The 19,663-nt window shown below is 44.7% G+C and overlaps 1 protein-coding gene across 1 annotated transcript in view; it reads right to left on the bottom strand.

Moving 5' to 3' along the window:
* LOC105561525 (agrin-like) overlaps positions 1–19,663 on the bottom strand; it is a 175,114-nt gene that overhangs the window by 23,639 nt on the left and 131,812 nt on the right. Inside the window, exons 5-8 of the mRNA XM_012011578.1 lie at positions 14,790–15,005; positions 13,807–14,048; positions 12,228–12,414; positions 6,243–6,340 (exon numbers count right to left, since the gene is read on the bottom strand). Of these exons, the coding sequence (XP_011866968.1) occupies positions 6,243–6,340; positions 12,228–12,414; positions 13,807–14,048; positions 14,790–15,005 (743 nt within the window). The remainder of the gene's footprint in view (positions 1–6,242; positions 6,341–12,227; positions 12,415–13,806; positions 14,049–14,789; positions 15,006–19,663) is intronic.

Genomic DNA, 19,663 nt, shown 5'->3' on the forward strand with positions numbered 1-19,663 from the left:
GGGGGGAAAAAAGTGAAGGAAATTTAAAAGTAGAGGTTGAAAGAGGAAGAGGGAGTGCGTGTCTCACTTGTTGCGCGATACAGGGTTGCAGGGGTGCGTTTGACGGACAGTGGGGCGAGGCTGGGAATAGGCAGGCGGCGGAGGAATAAGGGTCGCGCGGTGCAATAGCATAGGAAAGGGCGAAACTTAATTAGCCCGGCCGTCATATTCGCGGCTCCTCTTGTTTGCTTATTACACACGCGTTTCATGCACTTGCCACCCTTCGCCGGTTGCCACGGTTATATTGGTCAGTTGCGCATGTACGGGGTGTCCCGGTGAAAATCAGTTCGGCCAGCAACAATTTGGACTTTGATTAGATTTTTCTTTACGAAAATGCAACGCGCGACTTCAGCGAGACACGGATACGACTAATGCTCGTATCGCACTAGCGACTCGCGATTACATCGGCGATTATGATTAGCTGTTTCAAATTTCAATGGCTACCTAGCCAATCACAATTGCAGACGTAATCGCAATCGCAGTCGCGAGTCGCTGGTCTGATACGGGCATAATGCTGCCGTCCTAACTTATAGCATTTGGTTGTTTGCACTAGTGCACACTGACAAGGGAACGGTCGGAAGTGTCCCTCGCCGATTTCGATGCGCTTCGGATACGTTGTAGAGCATAAAAAAATATTAGACCCGTATTTTTTTTAGCGGTTTTTGTACGATGTTTAAGGAGTGAAACAGCCCCTCGAAAATAACGGATGTTTTTCATTTTTTAGGATTATTTTTACAAAATTAAAAAGTTTTTTCACCGCACAAGTTTAAGAGCATTGACTTCTGTCCAAAACATTTTTTCATAAACCTTATAGTTTCGAAGATATTCATAAGAAATGGAAAAGCTCCGTTATTTTCAAGGGGCTGTTTTACCCCCTGAACGTCGAGAAAAACCGCTAAAAAAATACGGGTCTAATATTTTTTTATGTTCTACAACATATCCGAAGCGCATCGAAATCGGTGAGGGACACTTCCGGCCGTTCCCTTGTGAGTGCACACTAAGGCTTGCTTACAGTCAATTCTTATATTTAAAGGTCGTCTTAAATATCTCGTGAAATATTTAGCTAGTAAAAGAATCTGTATAGCATCCCCATACGGATCATTTTTTTTAGTTAAATACTCTTTGAACATATATTTAAGACAAAGTTAAATGTAAAAATTGATTATAAGCAGGCCTTAGTGTGCATTCGGTGTGCACTGGTGCAACCAACCGAATTCGCTATTAGAAAGCAGTACCTCCTAAATTGTTAGTTTCGAGAAACCGCGCATTTAAGTTCTTATAGCTAGGCCACCACGAAAAACTGTGGGCATACTGCAACGCGTGTAAGTTATTTTATGTTAATCTAGTGCTCTTACTGCTTTCTGGCCCTGTAGGACAACGGATTTCTTCTCTAAAAAACATAGAAAGTGAGTTAACTGCAGTGGCCAAAAAAATGGAGATACCGCTTTTTAGATTAGGACGGCAGAATGCGCGTAATCAGTCTTCGTCTTATCTATTTACAAAGTGCAAATATAACTGCTAATTATCAATTATCAAAGTGGATAGCGGTAAATTCGTAATGCTTAGAGCATAATTAATCGCAACGAATTGAATTGGCAATAAATTTACTGGGCGGTAACCGCCACGGAAGTAATTGGTAATTTATTTACAAAGTCATTTGCGTCTTCCGGCCGGGATATTTCACGTAACACAATCGCGCAAATAGACATTCGGGAAAGAGTATTCATTTGATCTAATTGGAATTCGAAAGGAAGGTATGGCTTTGGCCGTTTTCACGTGGAAGACAATGGTTATTATTACGGCCGTTCAAAATACAGCCACATCCGGTATGCGGGCTGCGGCAAAGTTTTCGCGACGGGAGGAAGGGAGAAAGAGATAGACAGAGGGAAAGAGAGACGTCCGCGCGATTTAGTTGGTTCCCTGTTAAGTTTAATTGACGTCAGTCAGCTCATTTTCTGAGGTTAATCCGCGCGCATACGCGGCCCCGTGGTTCGTGTTTCATTAAGAGGATTATTGTATGCGCCCGACGCGTTGTTCTCTGCAATTATTCTGCCTCGAATTAGGAATAAAACCATCCGCTTAAATCCATCATGCGGATGTCATCAACTCTCTTAATTCGAAATGGCATCGCGACGACTTCGCCGATTGTGCGATACAATCGCGAGGATACCGACCCGTTAAGATCTCTCGTTTATTTGCCAAGCAAAAAAGTATTGAAACAAATAGAGTTAAATAGGATCATTATGATATAAATCAAACGAGAGCGCTTTTACATGTCCGAGCAAAACGTGGGTAGCCCAAAAATTGTTATCTAATCTGTGAATTCATGTGCCGTTTTCCACCTTACACCCAGAAAAAAGATTTATTTAGGTTAAACAAATGAGCTGCGTTGAAATTATGTTTCCTGAAATTACTAGATCTTTATTCATTTCTACTAACATTCGCTAGATTAAAGAAATAGATATGAATTTTCTTAGAAATTTCGGTCTTAATCAAATAAAATTTTAACGAATAAAATTTTGATCAAGGTAAAGAAATTATTTCTTTGAAGATAAATAAAAAGTCTAGTAAGGGCCAAATCATAGACATAGTAAATATAGACTGACCCGTCCCATTGAACAAGGGAGAATCACGCCTGTGTAGTATTGCGCAGGCACGATTCTTTACAGTCGATGGTGCAAGACAGAGAAAGAAAGTCTTCTTAAATCTTCTTTCTTCAACAGCTTCAGCTTATTCAACAGGAGGCTCAGTCTACATGTACTATGTCTACGGTCAAAATTCAAAGAAAATTTTTACTGCGCGTCGGTTGACTTTCAGACATAACAGTCTTATTTAGATAGAATCATTGTCGTTAGTAAATTCGGGTATTTAAATCGATCTCTAATAATTTAAAATGCTGTATTTAACGTCTAATACCCTCCCAGAAAAAGTTAGGAAATACTAACGCGAATATTGCCGCGTGGAAGCTTAATATTGTAATTCCGGTAATTTAAGCGACCCCGAATCGGTCACGTAATCGACCTCGCGTTGTTCTCCAGCGCGGGTGCACCACTTCCGGAATTCCCATTGCGGGCAGAGGGAGAGAAAGAGAGATCGCGTCGTCGACTCACTGATACTTGCCAATAAGCATCCGTGACCGACTGGGCGAGTGGACTTTCTCTCCCGGAAGAGCACCTTGCGGGAGTCGTCCGCAACGCTCCGGTTCACGGCACGAAGCCTGCCAATCTAATCCTTTTCCCGACTCTTTTTCCCCGACGTTGAATGCATCCCTTATTCCGTTCCAGGTCTCCTCACGAACGGCCACGGGAACGACATCGAAGGAATTCGGAATTGTTCGCCGTCTCGTCAGCAGGACGCTCTGCGAATCGTGAAATCCAAGCCACTTCGCCTATCACCGTCGAGATCGGCTGAATTTTTCGCGGAGCCGCTATCTTGATGAACCAACATGCTTTCCATTCTGAATGCACGATCACCATGACGGGCCGGGAAACCGGGCGAGAGATAGGGAGAGAGAAACTGTAATATCCGCGCGTGCAACCGGATACGAAAAATTATTTATCGGAAATCGATCCGGGATAGGCAAATAAATCCGCGGAGATTGGAGTTCCGTGGAAACGAACCGGATTTTAATGTATCGGCGCGCATCAAATCGTTACTATCAAGCGGTTATTAGCGGGAATAATATAAGCACAGGGGGGGATCTGAAAAATCGCGAGAAACTAGAGAGATTCGTTGAAACGTACATTTTGTGATTTCTCTTGGACGCGAAGGCTTGTTTTTGCACATCGAAAAAGAAGTGTCAGATCAACTCTTACGTACTCAAATTAACGCGTTCATTGTTTTCCAACAATATTACAGTCTTATTTCAATATAATTGTCACTTCAAGAAAAGAAAATCATTTTGTTATAATCTCAGATGTAAAAATGTGTTGTTTTCTATCCAATTTTGTTTCCTTTCTATTCAACAAAATTATTCTTAAACAATAAGCACATATTTTTCTTGATTGAATTATGTAAAATTGCTTCATTCAAATAAGTTTTCCTTTAATAAAATCATTTCAAGATTTTCACGTTGAAACTAGACACACTTTCAAAAGAGGAATGTTCATTCTTTCCGTATATCGGCCGTGTAAATTCTTACGGCAACCGATCAGTGTCCTGTACATGTCGCGAAAATAATTATCACAGCGGTAATTCAATATAATTTCTTTGTAATTCCTTCGTTAAATTCATGCCGCGGTGAATGAAAACGCATCGGACCACACCCGGCGAAGCCGCGTGGCTGAAAGAAGTGTTAATTAAATTTCTTCCTTCGCGCGTTTGTTCCTCCGTCGCGTCGCGGCGCGCCTCGGGACACCGGTGAAATTTTCGACGTTTCGGCGAGAGACCCATTAACTATTGTCTAATGAAACATGAAAACGCCATTCACGCCGCGGAAGAAGGATATAATAAACCGGCCGCGCGTCGTGAAACGCCGCTGATGGAAAGTCCTGAAAATAGCGCATGCAAATGCACTCGATCCCCTTCTTTTCTCCCCTTTCCCTCGCACGTCGCCACTTAACGAAGCGGCTTTCTGCTCTTGCACGGCGCGCAACATCGAACGGTCTCGGGGAAACGCGAAATATCGCTGCCGGCCGAGAATGCATATACGAGTGCAAGCGCGAGCGGGACATTCATCATCGTGAATGAATATTTTACGTCGGTTACGCTAACGAGCGAGCCTCGGCGTGGCGAATCGCCACGAGTATCTCGAAACGACGGCGAGATTGTAGCGTGTGACCGCATTCCGTACATCCATTCTTTCACAGCGGAAAAATTGATGCTCATCTTTCGGCTAATTACATCGATATCGCAAGATCCATTTATCGAGCAGTTGGGATAAAAGGGGAATCGTGCGGCGGATCGTCGGAAGGAGATAAATATGTTTCCGTTGATAATTTAAGCATTGCTTTGTGTGCTAAAAAGATTTCAGAAATACACGCGCGTATCTATTGATGCGTTATGAATTCACAAGTTCGATAATACGATTTATATTGTCCTTTATCGGACGGATGTGGAATATTTTTTTGGAGCGTAATACATTTTGTCAAAATATAATTAATTCCGCATCACTTGATTTCAATGTAAAATAACAGATTTTAACATAAAATACTCTCTATTGTGCGAATTAATTCACCTATTTATCTGAAAGAATTATTAACATATTTTACGGCGAACACGGCGTAATGCACGCAGTGATTTACTGAATTTGGAATTATCGACAGCACAAGGGGCTGTCAATCTCGGACCGAGAACCCTTTCTCTCGACGTTATATTTTCGCAGAAACGCAAACAAGACAGGCGCGACATTTATAAAATTTCGGCGATCGGACTGGCGCGAATGCAAATGACAATTCTGAATGATCCGAACAACGTGTGATTTAATATTCTATAATGCGCGTCACGTGCTCCCCTGATATATTTACCCCTGGTCACGTTATTCATTAGAGCATTTGTAACGCGTTTGATGACGCTATTAATATATAATATTATGTAGAAATACGGAAAAACGTCAATGTAGACGTCTTCGTGTTTAACGAACAGAAAAAAAATAAGTGTCAAATTTAAAGTAGCACTAATCAATTCTCTCAATCAGTTCTGTCGATATTCAGTAACGCAAAGATAATTTTCACGTAAGAGGCACTAACCGAAACGTTAAGTTGCTTAACTACGAAAAAAACGGTCATAATTTTTCCCAGACTAGACGCAACAATCTCTAATCTTGTTAGAAGCATTTAATAATCTTATATCCCAACAATATTGCAGTCTTATTTAAATATAATTGTCACTCCAAAAAAATAAAATCATTTTAATCACTATAATCTCCGATTTGAAAAAACGTTATTTTCTGTCCAATATAGTTTCCTTTCCATTCAAGAAAGTTATTCTTAAATAATAAGCATGTATTTTTCTCGATCGAATTATATAAAATTGCTTCAATCAAGTAAGTTTTTCTTCCTTTAACGCGAAATCTCATCTCAAGATTTTCATGTTAAAACTAAACATATTTTCAAAAGAAGAGCATTCTTTTTTTTCTGCGCGCGCTCAATAATTCTAAAACATCTAGGATGCACCGTGCGAGAGAGTTAAAATTAATTACCGCTGTTAGTGATTTTTTAGTTTTTTTGCAAGTAATGTAACTTTTCTTTTATAGAACCACTCACCAAAGTTTCGCACTTTGAAGGACAGACGCATCTGGCTTCTCCGCCGTTGTCGCTTTCGCACACGCTGTAGAACTCGCACTTCTTGTTCTCGCAGCCATCTGCGAACAGATCGGTGACGATTGAATATCTATGTTATCCCATGCGGCGGGTCTGTGTGGATTTAATGCAGATTGCAGACCAACAAATTCCTTCGGTTTCGTGACACTCGCTGGGGCCACTAATCACGCGCCACCCCTTGACCATCCCGGGCGGAAGCGGGCCGGCCTCTGACCGCCTCAGGATAACATTAATAAAGATTCTCGCGCGTATTTGCATAACGGCGTCCGTTTCGAATGGAATTTTCAGCAGCGGCGGGTGGGCAGGTGCGGCCGGGAGAAGAGAAGAGTAGTCTAGACAAAGGGTGGTACCGAAACGCGAGCCGACAGAAGTCGAGGGAGGGCGGAAAGAGCGGAGAGAACGATGGCGGTGGCTTGCCAGTCGCGAAATTATCTTTAGAATTCATTGAAATCCATGGCGGACGTGGGTGGGAGGACGACTGGAGGGGAGAAGACGAAGGCGGGGGGAATACGAGAGAGGAATTCGCCCCGTCGACGTGTCGATGATACTCGCGGCTCGGGGGTAGCTTGAATATGGCTGCATACAGTGCCGACGGTGTGGATGCGTGTTGATCCACTTACGAATACATCATCCGGCTAGCCTACCGTGCCGTAAGAGGCGACTAATAGTGCCTTGAAATCAAGCAGCTAACAAGCAGCGTAAGACAAAACCTAGAGGAGATATTTCACGACTATTGGCTAGCCCTGGTTCACTTGGACTCGACTAGAGTCTAGTCGCTAGACTCGACTAGAGGACCAGAGCCATCTTAACCTGTGTCCACGATGCTGGAACTTGGTCCAAGTTCTAGTTCCGAGAAATGTGTAGCCAATCAACTTGCAGCTACTCCGTAAAAGCTGCTTGGACCAAGTTCTAGCATCATGGACACAGGTCTTTACAAAAGAAGAAGAAGCAGTCGGGGGTGACTTCCCCTCTGGCTTTCTTGAAAACGGGACACCGCGAGCGCGCGGAATCGTCGCGCGAAGCGTGACTGGAAATACGGCGAGAGGGTACACGGAGGGCTGTATGAGACCAGGGGGGGGGGGAGGCGAAAAGCAACGCGCGAGGAAGCGCATGCATATGCAGTGTGCATGCCGCGGGGTAACAACTCATATGATTCCAGCCCCGCGGAACAGCCGACCGAGACGTCGCAAAATCACCGCGCGGCGCCGCGATGCACGAGACCGAATTCTACGGCACGTTCCGCTCGATTTCTAATGCGAGTCCGAAATTGGTAATGGAAATCGTCCTCCCTCTTTCGCCCCGCGATCCGCGGGAGGTCGCGAGTCCTCCGAAACTTTCGCCGGCTCGGATAACACGTAATTCTATTATCATTGCGAACTTATTATAGAAGAATATTATAGGACGTCATATGAAATTTCTACGTATAGTCAATTCTGTTGTATGTGGAAATAATAGGAGCGATTGTAAAGAGTCAAGAAATTTAGTAGCAGTACTTGAATCCTGAAAAAAAAGGATAAAATGTGTGTACGCGGACAGGCAGGAATGCCTGGACGTTTCAATATCTCGAGATATCGAGCATTGCCAATCAGGCATATCATATTTAAATATTGGTGCGTTATGACTGTTGATTATACAAGGACTGACAACGGTGTTATTGAAATAATATAAAAATTATTTAAATATATTTGAAATATGTTTTGAAATATGTTTGAAATATGTTAAAATGTATTTCAAATTTAAATAATCTCCATATTATTTCCATGACACTGTTGTCGGGTTTTGAATATTTAGATATGATCACGAATATTTAGATATGATATGCCCGATTGGCAATGCTCGATATCTCGAGGTATCGAAATGTCCAGGCATTCCTGCCTGTCAGTGTACAATGCACCCAGAAAAAAAGATTTAGTTAGGTTGAACAAATGAGATACGTTGAAATTATATTTCTTTGAATCCACCAAATTTTTATTTACTTCTATTAAAACATTTGCTGGATTTGAAGAAAGAGATACGAATTCTCTTAGAAATTTCAGTCTCAGTCGAATAAAATTTTATCTGATGTAAAGAATTTCTTTGAAATTGAATGAAAGTCTAGTAAGATCAAAATTCAAACTTTTTTTCTGGCTGTATAGTACGAAATATATATATATACATATATATATATATTTATGTCATAAATTTATAAATGCATTTGTATGAAACAAATAGGAAATATATAAAAAGTGTCTATACATTTTATATACTTGCATGTATACACATACAAATTCTTTTCAGAAACATTATACTAAACTTCTCCTGGCGTTTCATAATCAATTCCACCGTGTAAATTTTCACGTCCCTAGAAATCATGGATTGAGTTTACTTGGAAACTTCATATAATGCTCCATAATATATATATGAACTGTTGATACTGCGAACTTTTACAAAACTTAATTATCGTTCTTAATTAATTGGAACAGTTTCTACGTTCTTCTCTACGCGTTCAGATACGTAATTCCACCGTGATCGCCCAATATTAAGAGCAAAGTAATCTTTTTCGGCGCGCTCGCCGAAGGTACGTGTGTTATGAAGAAAGTTCGGTAAACCTTGGCATAGGTTTCATCGCGTCGTAGATACTCCTTTCCGGAGAAGATCACTTTCACCCACCCTCGTTCCGGTATCCCATTTCATCAGATTTTTGTGATGGAAATTACTGTTTGTGTTTAGACTAACTCTAGCGAGTACGCGATTTTATATTCTCCGAGCCTTAGAGCCGTCAGTCGAAGGGGGGGGGGGACTGACGGGAGGGTTGACTGGTTTGATGGAATCGCTGTTTGAACGCATCCCCGTCGGCGCGGGGCTTTTGATAAATCTGCCGTCTGATAGTGGAATGCGCTTGTCCCGCGTTGCATGTTGACAAGTGCAACTTTTTAATAAAGATGCAAATCAGAAATGTTACGGTTTATTCCTGCGTCGGGCCGCAAGACGCAAACACGAGTACGTACGAAATGCGTCCGGAAAGTTTGGGTCAATCTTATCGATTGCTCCGTTTAATTTACGACGGCGACGTTTACTTAATTTATGTTTCTACACGCGTTTTCCTCCTACTCTCCGGTTGTTAACATCTTGTCGGACGCGTATGTTCGTATTATGTTTTTATTAATTATATTTTTACACGCGCACATATGTATGCATGAATATATAATGAATATAATATATAATTTTATGATTTTTATTTTTGTATATATATTTATTATTAAAGAGGATCGAATTCTACCTCCAGAAAAAAGTTTGTTTTAATTTTGACCTTACTGGACTTTTATTTGATTTCAAAGAAATGAGTTCTTTACCTTAAACCAAAATTTTATTTGATCGAGAGTGGAATTTTTAAGAGAACTCATATCTGCTTCTTCAAACCAAAGCAAATATTTTAGTAGAAGCAAATAAAAATTTAGTAGATTCAAAGAAATATGATTTCAACGTATATCATTTAACCTATGATTTTTTGGCTTTATTAAAAACATGTTTTTTAAAGAAATAACCCCGGTAATAGGCTGCCATTGCCTTTATTCTTTTCCCTTGTCTCCAATTTTCATAATTTTTGGAGTCTAATTAACCTCTTTATTTTATGATTTTCATTCAATATTTGACATTTGCACCTGCCTTTTCGAAATATTCGCTAGTGATTTTTAAACACTCTACACGGTTTATCCGTCCGCGATTACGTAGGGCTATCAAGGAATGTTTGTGCGAGTTTGGATGATTTGCATTGGAAATGAATAGCGCCGGGTGACATCGTGCAACCGTTCCTTGAGTTCCAACACAGAGTCGTGCGTTTGTTTCGCGCTGAAAAGCGCTTCATTCGCGAGTGATTTCCATAAAGAGGAGCGAAGGGATGAGACCGGAGGGAAGAGGTAGGACGAATCATTTTTTCCCTCTCGTTTAATCGCGGCGATATCCCCATTTTTGCAGGGGAAAAAAAACGACCGTTAACTGTTAACAGAATACTCTCGAGAACGTATAACGCCAGTATAAATATTTAACGGTATAATATTTAACGTGTAACTACCGCGTACTGATTATAATAATTTAATTGTACTTGTACCTCAGTTTTTCGTAGAAAAAAAAACACGTTACATTTTATACGTGTCTTGTAAATTTGCACTGTGCTGTAAATTTTTAAAAATCGCATATGTTACCACAGCTCCAACTTCGTGCCCGTAGAAACGCGACGTTTAGATTTTACTCGACGAGCCGAAAGGTCCAATCGCGTTATGATTGTAATCAGAATTGCATGCTTTATGACAAAATTTACCGAACGGAAGATCGTGAGGCGACCGAGGCGCTGATATTCATCGAGTGCTACGAAAGGACGCACAGAACGGAAAATCGCCTAGGAATTCGCGTCCTTTTGAGACCGCGGGCCTGATAGTGGCTCGTTCAGGAATATCGAAGGCGGTACAGGGGGCGAGGGAAAGCGGAAGGGGCAAGGGGTGGATTAATAAGAATGAAATTGCAGGGTAGGGGCCAACGTCGTAAAGTACACGGTCGATGAAATCTCGCTCACCCCTTTTTCCCGCTCTCCCCCGTCCTCCCAGGGCTCGACGGAGGGCACGGCGTCGTTATTAAAGGCATCGTAGAAAATAATAAAATGAAGATTAATAGCGCGTGCTCGCGTGCAGCCGCGGTGATGCATCGTCGAGTGCAGTATGCATGAAGTTGTTTACGATATCGTCCGGAATTCCTATTGCGAGGGAGGAAACGGGAAGGAAAGAAACGCTCCGCTGCACGAGTGGTATCGCCGAAAGTATCTGACGCGGAGCACAGCTTTATCAAACGCGGCACATGTCATACGTATCCTCGGAAGAAACGCTGACGCTAATAAAACGATATCACAGCGTTTGGAGAATAATTGAATCGGGCTTGTTTTAAGGGCTGCAAGAGCGTCGCCATTGTCGGGGAGGCTCGTTCGACGCAGTTCGCTGATTACAATTCGTTCCTTTTCTGTAATCAGCGCCGATTTTTACGGTCGCCGGCGCTTTATCGCATCGTATATCGAACGTGAGGAGGCAAAAGCGCGGACGGACGGACGGCCGATCGATGTTTAATTCTAGGGGAACACGCGAGGCCATCGACGTTAATCAAGTTTCATGCCGCCGCGCTACTTAAGATCGTTCAGAAATCCGTTATAAATTCAATTTACCCAGGCCGGATATTCAAATTAGTCGTAGCAAGTTTTAAGTTACCGCCGCTGCCGGGGCGGTTACGCGACCGTATATTAACCCCTGCTGTCCGACCACTCTGGCATATTAAAATCGCAGATTTGTTCTCTTAACGCCCCGCCGCGGGCTGGAAATTATTTTCCGCGCTCGATATTAGTGCCGATAAGGGCGCTTAATGCGGGACACAACCCGCCGGATTGGGAATTCAGAATTTTATGCGATTAATTGGAAACACCCTTCGAAGGGACCCTGTTTAAGAGATTAACTTGCTGGCAATATATTTTTCCCCGCGACAAAAGGGCCCGGCGATTGAATGGGCACGAAATTATTAAGCGAAACAAAGGAAGCTGTTAGGAAATGAAAATTCAGATTTAAATACGCTCGGGGTAAAGGAGAAAAATTTAATTGCTCCAAAGTTAACATTAGCAGTTCAGGCTTTTTAGTCTACGAGCTGCAATCTTAACGCTCTCGCAGTCGCTTTGTCCCTTATTATTACATTGCCTTTATGTTATATTAAAAGATGCCAGAAACTCTCTCTTTAAAGCGGAGAGAAAGATTTCCATTTACATTCGGCGAAAATCATTAATTCATCGAATTATCAAACTTGAAGCCGTATCTGCTATTTTCCGCGCGTTACTATTTCAGAGTCGGAGATATTTAATCAGTTCGTGATTACCGATCGCGACGTGCGCTCCGGTTTAAATTTATTTTTGGTAGTACTCACTGCACAATCCTTGATAGAGAACGCGTATCTCCCGTCGATGCTGACATGCCTCCAAGCGAAGCTTGCACTCGTTGCTGTAGCTGATGCCATCATCGCCGCATACGGGTTGAAATTCTGCCGGACAAGTCGGACATTCGCACACAGCACCGCCGCCGATTTCCGCGCAAATTGCACCCCATTGACACACCTGCGAACCAAATAATTGTACATAGAACTGTATACAATGTACCGTTGCACGGCAAGAACAGCAATGTCTGTCCGCGATTGGACTTGTTTCCTCGGTGTTTTAATTAAGCATTCTTTTAACGATTCTATGCTAATTCGCTCATGATAAATTTTTATTACCGAGAGCAAAATGATTGTTGGACGTTATACTTGTCTATAGAACTTAGATGATTATACGCTGATATTATAATATCCTTCTCAAACTGCCTTAAACGAAGACAGTTAAATGAAAATGTATCGGAAATGTAAACAAAGAATGAAGCAGATGGCGGAAAGTCTGCCGACCGTATCGAGAATATCGCGGTCTAAAATCGTTCATGAGAAATACATAGGACGAGAAACTCAATACACGAATGTTTTCCTGAAAATTCATCGAGCTCGATTTCTCCTCGTTTCTTCCCGTGCCAGTACCCACTAGCTTTCCCACAGAGATATCCGGCGCAGCGTCATCCAATTAGCGACAATTGCTTTTGGCGAAGGAGCTCGTCGAAATGGTGAAGATCTCACCTCGGGCTTTCGAATTTTGCGGGGAATCGAGAAAGTATCGAGAGGGAGAAATAGTGGAAAGAGAGAAAATTCCCTCCACACTCCATCGGACTCTTGATCCCTTCCAATTTCTGCGGTGAATACATCCAGCAATTTCCATTTCGCGAGCGAGCTCGGCATCGATTACGAACCTTGTTTTGTGGACCAATGACGTCCGTAGCTTAAATTCAGCTAAGTCGCGTGACACTTCAATTCGCAACACGTTTTCTTACAAAACTGAAAATCACCCCTGTCAGCGTCACAAATTTACGATCTAAATCTTTAATCGTCAAAAGCCATTTTCTGCCTTTTGCACAATTTATTTCGGATTTTGCTGCGCTTCGTATTCATCGAAAAACAAACATCGATATGACAGATTTTGTACGAATATATGTTCTATTGTAAACTTTGTGAACCTGCAGTTACGTTGGATGCGCTCTACGTTTCGTCCTATTCAATTAATCAATTTGTCGAATTTAATAAAATGTCCATGCTTCTCGATAAAACCGCGGTGCGAGGCACCTTTTTCGAAGAGAGCGATAATTCACATCGTCGAAACAATGTGAATCCGTGAGTCCGACGAGGAGTCTTCAGCCAATGGCGCACTGCAATATTTTTCCTACTGGATTACTTACGAGAACCAATAAAAATGCAGAGTTTTAGATCAGGTGACTCGAGGCTAAATCCTGTCTCTCGTAAGCAATCCAGTAGGAAAAGTAGTATCGTGTGCCGTTGGCTTTACTCGCGTCGCGCCGTGTGCGGAAACGCGGAGGCGGAAACCGCGAGGGTGCCTCGCGTTTCCGTGTGTGAGTTACTGGCTGAGGCTGACCTTCTCGGAACAGGGTCCCCTGGAGCCGCATGTGCCGACGTAGGCGACATCGATGTTGCTCCTCGTCAGACACGCCTGTCTCTTCAGCTCGCACATGGACGTGTAGGTTGTTCCGCCGCGGGCGCACACAGGCCTCATTACCGGCTCGCATTCGGGACGACACTCGCAGTTGGCGATCCCTTGCCGACTGATTGCGCATTGCTCGTAGAAGCTGCACTTGGCCGTTTCGCAGGGATTGTGTCCTGCGAAATCGAACGACCGGTACGACTTTTGTCGCGATTATTCTTATTTTTACAAGACGTCTCGGAAATTGTGTACTTTTCCAATATACGGAACGTGACATATAAATAAAAAAAAGAAGCGAATTAATTCAACAAGAGACTATTCGTGTTTTGAGACACCGCTTTTATAAAATCAGTGGTATTAGAGGAAAGGCCTATATTATTCGATCGTCTAAAGTCAATCACAAATCTTTTATCGCAACGATTACACGATCTAACAATCAATTTCCCACTAAACAGATTTCACTCCAAGGGCAATAAAATTCATGGAACCAACAGATGATGCCTATTAAATTATTAATGCCTATTAAATAATAGCAGGAACTCCGCAAATTTCAAAGATATTAACGTACAGGAAAGTCCCCTGTTATGAGGTAGGCTACTAATATAATATCTCACATTATTCGTCGAAAATTAATAGTTATAAAAATTACAGAGGAAAGTTTCCTGTTATGAGACTCCTCTATATTATAATATCTTTTAAATTGTGATAACTATTAATCTTAGGCGCATAATACGTTAATCCTCATTATTTTATTACATTAACACGCGCAGTATAAACGCGCAGCTTTTGCGTTCGAAATTATTCACTATGCAACAATCGCACGTAGCAAGACGCGGCTACGATTTTCCGAATATTCCATCGCTCTGTTATGACGATTTGACGTCCCGGGTAAAAATTGTTAACAATTCTTGTATTACCGGAGCTGCAGGCGCCGTTGTAGATTTTCTTGAGCGGTAATCTCGATCGGCAGGCTTCCTGTCGAAGGTTGCACTCGTTCGAATATGTCTTGCCGTCGCTTCCGCAAACCGGCGACAGTTCGAGGCCACATTGCTCCCCGCAGCGACAGACTGGATGCCTCGAGCCGTCCAGCTGACAGACTTCTGGCTCCGCGCACTCGATGCTTCCGCATGGGTCTGGAAAATGCATTCGCAATGAACAATTTCGGTGCGCGTAATAAAATAAATTATCGAAAATAGTACGAATCGAGTCGCGTGTGCGATAAACGTCCATCGTATTGAATAATCGTACGAGGAGACTCTTCTTCCTGAAAAACATTTAATTTCCCTTAAATAGGAAAATTATTCCGCCTCACAGCTCCGCTACACTTATATTTACTTATGGTAAAAGGGATTCTTAATTGTCTCTCAATTACAGAGTTCACCTCGAGTAATTATCAGAGTCGATCGAATGATCAGCGTGCTAAAAGTTTCATTTGCATTCGATCGGGCTCTTCAATCTCATTTCAGGAATTACTGTCAATCCTGGCGAAATCGAATGAATTTAAATAACCTTCTTGCGATTCCTTTTTACGAGTCATCATTTGCATACGAGAGCCGGGAGAGAATCTCGCGTAACGCGAGGCGGACGGATAATGACGGAAGGTCGCAAGGACCGAGGAGCGGTCCAGTCGGAGGAGATATGGCCGCACCGAGATTAATCTTCGCCCTCGGCCGAGGAAGGAAGGAAGTTGGATTCCGTTTCCTGTCTGCAGGCGGTAGGTTTCGGCCTTATACCAGCGGCTGACGAGGCAAGTTCTCCCCCGGCGGTGGTGGTGTTTCTCGAGTTACAGTCCAGCGGAGCGACTAAACTCGACCCTTCCGTAACTCAAACCCCGGCGTTCTCCTTCGTCGGCGCTTGGTGCGTCAGTTAGTTTGAGTTTAGTACTAATCGATCTTGGGGAAAAGTATCACCGCCGGTGGCGAGATGACCGACATCGCCGTTGCTGCGCGATCGCGCCCTTCGGAAAGGGATATTACGAAAATTAAGGCAGATCTCCCCGTGTTCTCATCGCCCCGCCGACACTCATCCGTGTCATTTCTCCGCTCTCTGCCGTTCAGACATCTCGAGATGATTAGCGATTAATGGACGACGGGGATACTCCTTCTCGCCACTCCTTTTCACCGCTCCGTAATTCCATCTCCGTGCGACGCGGGGTAGAGGTCCTTATATCGCTCCCATCGCTTGCATCGGACGAGCTAGAACGGTGTCATCGCGTCCTTTCAAGATCTCTCCGCGCCTTAATGGGATTTTCTCACCCCGCTTCTTTCCCGCCGTCCGCCTGCAGCGGCAGCCCTCATCGAAACACCGGCCACGATCCGATCCCTCGGGGAGGGAGCGAGAGTATGAGGATGGTTACGCCGGCGCGTTAACTTCACGCGACATTACCCTGATGCGGATTTCTTTGTATTATCGGGCCGGGGGCCGCGACGTGAAAGCCGTAGGAAGACCTTTTCAGTATGGACGACGGACCTGCCGTTCGACGGCTGGAATCTCCCGTGGAACGTGTGCGAAGACGAGCGATGCGGTATATCGCGACGCGGGTGACTGATGAGCTGCTCGCACATTCCTCGTATTATTGGCGAATTATCATTTAATTCAACAGATAAAGGAGACGCGACAGGCGCGGAATATCAATTCGATTCGACCGGGCGATCATTTTAAACCGAGGTGCAGTTGCCGTTGTATGACGATTTGCGGTTTAAGGGGGATTTCACTCCCACAGGAGAGCGCAAGCTTTTTCTTAAAAGGATCCTCGATTTATTTATTCCTGATGAATCGGGGGGACCGGCCCTCGAGGTGATTCTCGGATAGGAGAGACGCTCGCGAGGCAACCGACTTATGTACACACACGGCGAGAGTGCATCCTAGTTACTTCCGCTAAAGCAACTGCAAATATCGATCCTTTTTAGACGCCTTCCTTTCATGTGCAGATACCGTGCGCATACCTCTCCCGCATTCTACAAGTACTGCGAGCGGGAATATCTCAAAATCGCTCGGCGCTCGGTAAAAGCCTTGTAAATTGCCCCGTCGCCTTCATCCACGGACAGAGCAAGTCAGCATCATCCATTTCGTCTGTAGCTTCACGATTTTGCCAGTTTGCAAGTCTGCCTTCCCCTCTGGAAACGTCGTATCGCGATGAAAGATTCAGGAGAGAAAGATTCTTACGTCTCCCCGAGGCTTAATTTCTCGTTGAAAAAATGACGAGAGGGAACGACGGGACGGGAGCGCGCGTTAAGCGGCGCGTAAGCCGCAACGTACAGGGTATGAACCCCTGTCTGAACCTCTCGGAGCTAAAATCTCGTCGAAGCTCAACCGCGTCGCGAGGGAAAACGTCCGGAAGTCCTTCTTTTCGCCCGCGACACCGGAAACTATGGCAAGCTATACGAGACGCGGTTTGACATTACGCGGGCGTAAGGTATAAGGGTATTATGTCTGGGGAGCAATGACTGGGTTTATGTTAACGGCACCCCGGCGGTACTTCCGGCTTGATGTACGCCCCGTCTTCCGCGCAGCTGCCTCCGTTCGACCTATCTTCGTCTCCGCGCAAGCCTTTCCGTGAATGTTTCTTCCCACCCCTCTCTCTCTCTTTCTCCTCGCGCCACTTAGGCCCCGGACGCGTAAACATGAGCGCGTGAGAGCGCAAGACGCAATTTACGGGGTTGCGGACGACGTAAAATTTCGGCTGAATTCCGAGCGGCGGGGCAAGCCGGACAAATTGCCGTCTGCTCGTGTAAAGATAAGTTTTTTACGAGCGCGTCAAGGCGGCCAGAAGGTAACGACTGCCCCGACACCGGTTCCACGAGATGATGCTGTGGTTGATAGTCGACGGTAACTGCCGTCGAAGCGCGATAACATTAATTTTTGGAATTCCAAGCGTTGCGATAAACATCGAATCTCCTCATACGTGACCTCTCTAATGTCTGGTCGGCTGCAACTGCACATCGTTTCAATTAAAATAACTTTTGTCGCGTTCTCATCTCTTTTAATCAGCTGTTCCCGCATCGGAAGTTACAGTTCTTAGCAGATTCATTCAGGACTGCTCTCGCCCCCTGCAGTTTTCCAGTCGCCTCCGGCGACTCCGTTACGTCAGTGGCGATGATGTACACACGATAACGTAACTGATATTTAATTCGGCATAATATTTGCGGGTCGACAACACCAGGAGCTCGTTAGCGGAAGTCTGAATAATGAGCGCAATACTCCCTTTCTCTGCCATTCCCCGTAATCGAACCCGCGCGAATCCTCTTGAGCACCTGCCTGTTTGTCACCGCCAGTTTTTAACGACGGCGACGTCAGTTCTTGCCGCCTCTATCCAGTCGCGGCGCAATCTCGCCGCTATCGACACTTACATGATCATCGGATAACCGATCGCGCCCGTTACTTACGTCCGCTCGTTTCTTGCCAGCTAGCGCTCGCCTTCGGATTTTCCGGGGCGAGATGAGTCTCGGCTCCGCCTCTTCTCCGCCGATCTCGAGCGCGTGCGTTTCCCCAGAGGTGAGAATCGCTTCCTCGAACCTGACACCGCCGAAATTTCCGGCTCGTTAGACCCCGTTTGCAAGAGGTCCCGTGGATAAACACATTTGCTTGTTGGTTTGTCTCGGGTTTACACCACGCGTCTCTCCACTCCCACCCGTCGTCTCTTCGCCCCTCGTGCAGGGGCGAGTGCATCACGGCTCTCGCGGCTCAGCCCGTCTCGGCGAGTGTGAGAATTTAGTTGAATCCATTTCCCGAGGTGCCACGCCTCGGGAATCCGACGTTCCTTCATGGCCGGCTCTACCTTTTCCCGGTCGACCCTTATTTCGGCACGTTCGAGCGTGAAGAAAATAGCGCGCCTTCCCTTTTCTCACGGCTGGATATGCGTGACAGGAGCGACTTGCGGGCGGTGTCTCAGGAAAGCGGAAGGAAAGAGCGTAGCGAGCTGGATAGAGATGATAGAGGCGTTCCTCCCTTTTACGATATATGCTGAAAGAAAACTCCGAGCCTCGGAAGACGAACGGCGGCGCAAGCGAGTTGGGAAAATATTTCCAGGGGAAAGCGAAATAAAAATTTAATCAATACGTTGCCATTATCGATGACGGAAATATGATATACGAGACGGTGCTGAAACGCATTGTACGGCTACGTGTGCTCAACGGCGATAAAAAAACGAATAGAGCGAAACAAACTAGAAACCAGCGGTAACGAGAGAGCCACAGATTTCGCTTACGCAAGAGGAACTTTCGATTCGTGCGCGGCCGCTGATCTGGCGGATCTGCGATTTTCTCCTTCGGAATTAATAATTGGCGCTGCACTTTCTTCCCTCTGTGCTTTTCAAGCCGGAACTTTCAGGAAACGCTTCAACGTCGTGTGCCGCTCTCCCTCATGTTATATTTACGATTCTAATAAAAGTAGCTTATGTAAGGAATCGATAATTACGACCGGCCCGACACACCGCCGCCTTTGAAGCAGGTTTCACCCCTTCCGCGCGGGGTTTCAGACTACGCGGGGGGGGGGGGGCGGGGAAGAGGGGCTCGACTTTGCCTAGTCTTTTTCCACGTTCCGTTTCACCATCCAATCACGACCGCGAAATAGCTGCGCCGAGGCGGACGAGGGGGGAGGGGAAGCCGAAAAGTCTCGAAACTTTCGGGAGTTAATTTGATTTATCGTACCGTCGTAGCGTCACTTCAGATTCATGCCTCGAGCCACCCCCTCATCTCGGACGATGAGACGGCGAAGGCAGAGAGAGAGAGAGAGAGAAAGAGAGAGAGAGAGAGAGAGAGAGAGAGAGAGAGAGAGAGAGAGAGAGAGAGAG

The sequence above is a fragment of the Vollenhovia emeryi genome, unplaced genomic scaffold (assembly GCF_000949405.1).
Source record: "Vollenhovia emeryi isolate VEMERY1.0 unplaced genomic scaffold, V.emery_V1.0 DF939206.1, whole genome shotgun sequence".
NCBI lineage: Eukaryota > Metazoa > Arthropoda > Insecta > Hymenoptera > Formicidae > Vollenhovia > Vollenhovia emeryi.